The sequence below is a fragment of the Alligator sinensis genome, unplaced genomic scaffold (genome assembly GCF_000455745.1).
Source record: "Alligator sinensis unplaced genomic scaffold, ASM45574v1 scaffold1217_1, whole genome shotgun sequence".
In the NCBI taxonomy this organism is placed as follows: Eukaryota; Metazoa; Chordata; order Crocodylia; family Alligatoridae; genus Alligator; species Alligator sinensis.
The window spans coordinates 804,011-810,178 of NW_005842716.1; the positions used below are offsets into that span (position 1 = coordinate 804,011).

Consider the following 6,168-nt stretch of genomic DNA (forward strand, 5'->3'; position numbering starts at 1 on the left):
GTTTTGTATTGATTAAAAAAAGGGCTTAAAAATAAGATAACCTTCATAAATTTAATAGTTTCCTATAGAACTGGGTTTGGAAAAATTATACAATTTAAACACTGGTTAAAAATATCTGCTGTACAAAGGACCTTTCATTTGCAGTCACATTTTAAGTAATGCACTGAGTGCATATTAAGTAATGCACAAGTGACTTTTCAAGCATTTTGTTCCAGGGTCCAGCTTAGATACAAGAAATTGTGAACATCGATCATCTGCAATGTCCGCAACTTCAGAATCATATACCGGTACCACCAGCAGTACTGAAACTAGTTATGCCGCAGACAGTGAATTACTTGTTTCCAAAAAGAGATCTTCTTCATTATCAAGTAAAACGATGGATTAATTCATAATTAGAACCAGCAAAGTCCAGCAAGACAACATAAATGAAAAGATCACTCTATTCATTTATGCAACAAATTCTCCCTTTCATCTTGTTCACAACAAACACTTCACTGATATGGTTCAATCATTATGACCAGGTTACATTCCACCTAGCAGAACAGATATTGCTGAAGGCTTCTGGATACAGTGTATGACAGAGAAATTGAACAGTAGGAAAAAAACATCAAAGGAAAAAGTGTTCATCTGAGTCTTGATGGATACAGCAATGTACACAATGATCCAGTAATATGTGCTTGTGTGACAACAGAAGACATGATTGTTTTTTTCGCAGAAACAACAGATAGAACAGGAAAATGTCCATATTGCCAACTATTTAGAAGAAGTAACAGTAAAAGCTACATAACAAACCGTGACCAAAAATTCAAGCATTGTGTGCCTAGTCTTGTCACAAATGAAAAAAAAAGCTTAGAAGATAATGAAGCAAACCTAAAACTTATTAACATATGGGTGCAATGCTCATTTGATGAATTTTTTTGCCAAAGGTTTAAGTATTCCAGAAATAAAGGAAAACGTTAAAATTGCAAAGTACTTCCATAACAACCATCAGTTTACTTCAGCTTCACTGAACAGAGATGGGGGATCCAAGCTAATTCTCCCCCAGGATGTAAAATGGAATTCAGTGGTTGGCTGCTTTGAGCTATTAAGAACTGGTCTATTTTGATGACCATCTGTGAAAGCTGTGACAAAATTGATGGAAGTATCACAGCTAGCTCAGTCAACACTAGACTAAATAGAAATGTAGAAGATATGCTGAATACACTAAAGCATATTTCCATAGCCTTGGACAAATTACAGAAAGACTGCTAATGTATTGTGGATGCTGTTGAAATTTGGAAAGCACTTCAAGAAACACCTAACAGCAAGCTAAACTGCAGGCAGTAAAGAGGCAGATGGATCAAACACTTACTCCACTTCATTTTCTTGCCAGTATTTCTAACACAATGTAACAGGTAGATGCCTAGCTGCTGAAGAGGAAAACACTGCAAATGCTGCTATGACATGGGCATCTACTAATCACCCATCAATCATACCAACCATAATAAATTTCAGGGCTAGAGAAGAACCATTCAAGCAGTACATGTTTGCTGAGGAGGTTTTAAAGAAAAAGTCACATCACTGAACTGCTGAAAGTCACTAGTAAAGCACCAAGAACTAGAATCTGTTGTAGTGCTAAACTAGTTTTTTACCCACAGTAGCCTCTTCTGCAAGTGCAAACAAAATATTTTATTCATTTGGACTGGTTTACTCAGAGCTGAGAAATTGATTAGAAGTTGAAAAAGCAGAAAAGCTTGTTTTTATTTTCCAGTCTGTGAATAAAAAGGGGGAGAAAAATTATATTTATGAGTTCCAAACACTTGAAAGAAAGGGGGTAAACATTTTCAAAACAGCCTAGGTAAACAAAAATGAAAATGACTGTCTCATTATAAATGGAATTAGACAGGCAGGCACTTAACCTCAAATGACTTTCACCTAGGCATTTTAGAAAATTTTCCCCGTGATGACCTTGAAATAATTGGTTTAATTCACTAACCACAGTTCATACTTCTAATACTGTAACAGTTGATACTAGTGTTTAATAAATTAGTTAGCTGTAAATGTGCACGTTTTGATTTTTTTAAAAAGGTTTGATATCCAAAATATTATTTTAATAAATTTGAAGTGCTGCTTTTGAGCATTTAATTATATTCAAGTTGCCACTTTAATGTAGCTTGATACAAACATGAGCAAAAAGTTAGTGAATGAGAAATATATATTTTACCATTTTACAGCATACTAAAATGTAAGATTTCTAACAATCCAAATATGTTAAGCTATATATATGGCTGAACATACACATATACAGTTTTGTATCTGTCTATATATAGCTTGTGTATTCATATATATACATGGCTGAAGACCACAAAAGCACCCCATGGTTGCGGGGGCTGAAGGCTCCACACTCCAGTCATTGGAACCTGCTTCTTGCTGACGCAGGACTAGCCCAGGATCAGGCTCCCTCTACATCAACAATAAGACATGATTGGATCTAATGTGCAATCCCACAATTTCACCTCCTGCCATGCATGTGTGGTATCCAATCGCACCTTTACCTGCATGTGTAGAGTGGACCAAAGGAAGCAAATCAAGAAGAGAGAGTAAAATAAATATTTCTCTCTCTCTCTCTCTCTCTACTTGTAGCCAAGTGTTATACAAGATAAACGCTTGCTTGGTATATTTTTCTTTGATAGCAGGATAAAGAACTGTAATAGCTATTCTTAGAAATATTCCCTTTTAATGTTTTTTTCCATCTTAGAAGTTTCTCTTAAAGGTCTGTACAACACAAGCTGATGAAGCTAAGCCACTGAAGACTTTGACTAACATTTTTCTATTCACATCACTTTCTGTGGTTCCCTTACACACTTAAATGAGGTAAGGAAAGGGTATTCAGCTTTTATCTTAAGCTCCTTGGGCAAGTTTTTTATTTTTCAGTTTATCATCCAAAGTCTAGCATATGCATAGAAAAAAACCCAAAACAGGAACCTCAAGTATCTCTGTCCTTTTCTGCTACCACTAAAACTCTCTTGGCAAGTACTGTAAGAACTAATTAAATGGAAATTACTCTTTCATCAAGTCACTCTCCTAAATAAACCAACAAAGTAATTATTAATTAAAAATAGTAAAGCAGGGTTTGTTTTAGGACATGTGTCAAATGGGACAAGTATTCAGACCCACAGAAGTAGAGAAGCCCAGACTTCGAAGTCATGTCACCCTGGCATCTCTCCATGCACGCTGAATTATTTTGATTTTTCCTGAACATTCATGTACGGAAAATAATGAAATAGGCTTTTCAGAAAGAAAGTTACTTGTCTGAGACTGATGAGAAATTTTCTCTGTCATCTTCTACACACCTGCAAAACACTTGTTTCTTTTTTCATTTTCTTCATTCTCTCTTTCTGCTTCTCACAGCAGCCATTCTTTTGGACCTAGTTTACTTCTCTGCTGAGCTACATACAGTGAGTTCGTTTGGCAATCAGAAAATTGTCCACTATGCAGGTTGAGCAGTTAATCCTATTAGACCATAACAATTACAGTCCGTGCTTCACTATTTGCAGGCCTGAAAACAACTTAGTCCTGTTTATTTCAAGGTTGTTATTAGAGGCAATGTACTTTGAGTTAAGAAGCCTTAATGGTTTGTGACTAGGCTGTTCTCATATGAATTAGCAGGTACACTTACATTGGCCTAACATCAATTATCAGCGGGATCTGGCAAATGGCTAGCATTATTTGCACAATCTAAACACCCTTAGATGCCCTTATTGGTAGTATATGCAGTACTTCTCAACAATTGCCATAATGATTTGGATCCTGCCCACATGAGAAACCTGCACTAATTTTAATACCAGTAAATCAGGTCTCAACCAGAACACACTTATTTGGAGATGCATAATTTGGTTTATTTTAAACCAATTCCGAATCTGCTCTATATCAATTAAAATGAACTAAATTGTCAATGAAAATAAACAAACTAATATGGCCACATGAGGGTTTGTGCTATTTTAGCTAAACTGGATCAAAAAATATAAAATTGAATCAGTGCAAATGTTTTGCATAAGAAAGCTATTTATTTATCCAAATTCAGCTTCTTTCAACAAAAAACAGTCCGATGCATTTTGTCCCAAGTCCTTCTTGTCTCTCCCTATGCAGCTTTATAGGGCTGTAGCATAAATGTCTTAAGTCAAGTGCTGAAAGTAAAATAGCACTGCAATGGCCACAATTTGAATAAAGCAAAACTGAAGCTAGTGAAAAACTAAATACTTTCAAGCTAGGTTCATCAAATCTCTAAATACAGACTGCTTACATTACAATCTAGTTAATTTTCTGGCATTAACTCATCTATCGTTCCATGGTGCTCTACTAGTTTTAAAATGAAAATTAAGGTTCTTGTTTATATTTGTTTGCATTCTACATGTCTCTCATTATAACTATTTTAGGAAGTATTGAAAATCATATTTAAAAAGTGACCTGATTCTGATCCACGCATCTCCCAATTCCTTTGTGTACTGCTTTTCAAAATGATCCAGAACAACTTGGCATATCTGCTTTCGAGGCTTCCCTTTGGATTTATTTTCCAGCTTAAGAGGAGGGAGAGAAGGGGAAAAAAAGTGTGTCAGGAAAAACCATTAATCAAAGATCTTGGTAGATTGATACAAACTTTAAGAATTAATTTGTACATATTAACAGTGATGTTAGGATCCCCACTTGTCATTTTCTGGAGCACATTATGCATGTTTATGGGGCCAGCAATAGTTGTTTTAATGCTATCAATAAAATAAGAAGAATAAATATGCATTTACTCTTCTTCCACTGGTGAACAAGTCATCCAAACTGCATTCTTATGACACACCTTCCTCCCAGATGCCAGGCAAATAGAGTGGCTCCTTGGGCCCCAGAATACCGGAAGCAAAATAAGCAAAGCATGATTATGGAAATTATGTTTCCAGAAAACCATCACCCCTGGCAAGAGACATCCTATGGCCTAATGATGTACCTAGTAGATAGAAAATCATTTGTATTCTTGGATTTGGAACATAGCCATAAAGGGTTACAGTAGCAAATTCAATCTAAGAGTAAAGACAAGTTGAATTCATTCAATAGTTTTGTGTATTCACTTTTATCTAAAGGCAATTCCTAGTAATTTTTAGTATCTTCTTCTCTGAAAGAAAAACAGTGTCGCAACAGATATTTTAGCTTCTGTACCAGGTTAAGTTTTCAAAAGAGACCTTCAAAAGGAAAACGTTGATTGTGACCTTTTTTTTGGTTGTTTCTTAAAGGAAAAAAAAAAGAACACTGACCCTGTTCTTCCCACCTTCCTCCTCACATATACTTTGTAGGTCACCTTTCGGCAGTAAAACTGACAGGACCTTAGAATCATTATGAGCAAGTTTTGTAGATGCTGTTTTTAACAGAGAAGGCCAACAGGGGCTGCACAGGTGTCACTGAAAGCATAATAAGAAGTTATGAGGGCAACACAGGTATAGCTAATGGCATAATTAGGTCAGCAGTACTGAACACTGGTAATGGTACAAAAGGACAGAGCTTGACTTTCAGACTCCATCATTAAATTGGAAAGCATGCTACTTGTTTTCAAGCAACTGGATAACTATACTGTGGCTGAAAAAAAGCAGAGGGATTCCCTTGCTATAAAAAGCAACCTCAGAACACAGCATGGATTTGCAGGTCTTTCTAGCACGTAGGAACATTTCATAGATTTCATAGACATTAGGGCTGGAAGGGACCTCGGAAGATCATCGAGTCCAGCCCCCTGCCCAAGGGCAGGAAGTCAGCTGGGTTCATTGGATCCCAGCAAGATGAGCATCCAGTTTGCTCTTGAAGGTGTTCAATGTGGGTGCTTAAACCACCTCCGGTGGCAGGCTGTTCCAGACCTTGGGGGCTCAGACAGTAAAGAAATTCTTCCTTATGTCCAGCCTGAAACGGTCTTGTAGTAGTTTATGACCATTCGACCTAGTCGTCATCCCTTGGGGCGCTCTGGTGAACAAACGTTCCCCCAGATACTGGTGGTCACCCCTGATAAACTTATAGGTGGCCATCAGATCACCCCTGAGCCTGCGCTTTTCCAGGCTAAAGAGCCCCAGGGCTCTCAGCCTGTCATCGTAGGGTCTGCTTCCCTGACCTCTGATCATGCGCGTGGCTCTTCTCTGCACTCTCTCAAGCTTCTCCACATCC

General features: G+C 37.2%; 1 protein-coding gene across 1 annotated transcript in view; it reads right to left on the bottom strand.

Moving 5' to 3' along the window:
* The window catches only part of NSUN3 (NOP2/Sun RNA methyltransferase family member 3), a 72,165-nt gene that overhangs the window by 57,446 nt on the left and 8,551 nt on the right, over positions 1-6,168 (bottom strand). The window contains exons 3-5 of the mRNA XM_025216247.1: positions 4,973-5,045; positions 4,779-4,816; positions 4,447-4,556 (exon numbers count right to left, since the gene is read on the bottom strand). Coding sequence (XP_025072032.1) covers positions 4,447-4,556; positions 4,779-4,816; positions 4,973-5,045 — 221 coding nt within the window. The remainder of the gene's footprint in view (positions 1-4,446; positions 4,557-4,778; positions 4,817-4,972; positions 5,046-6,168) is intronic.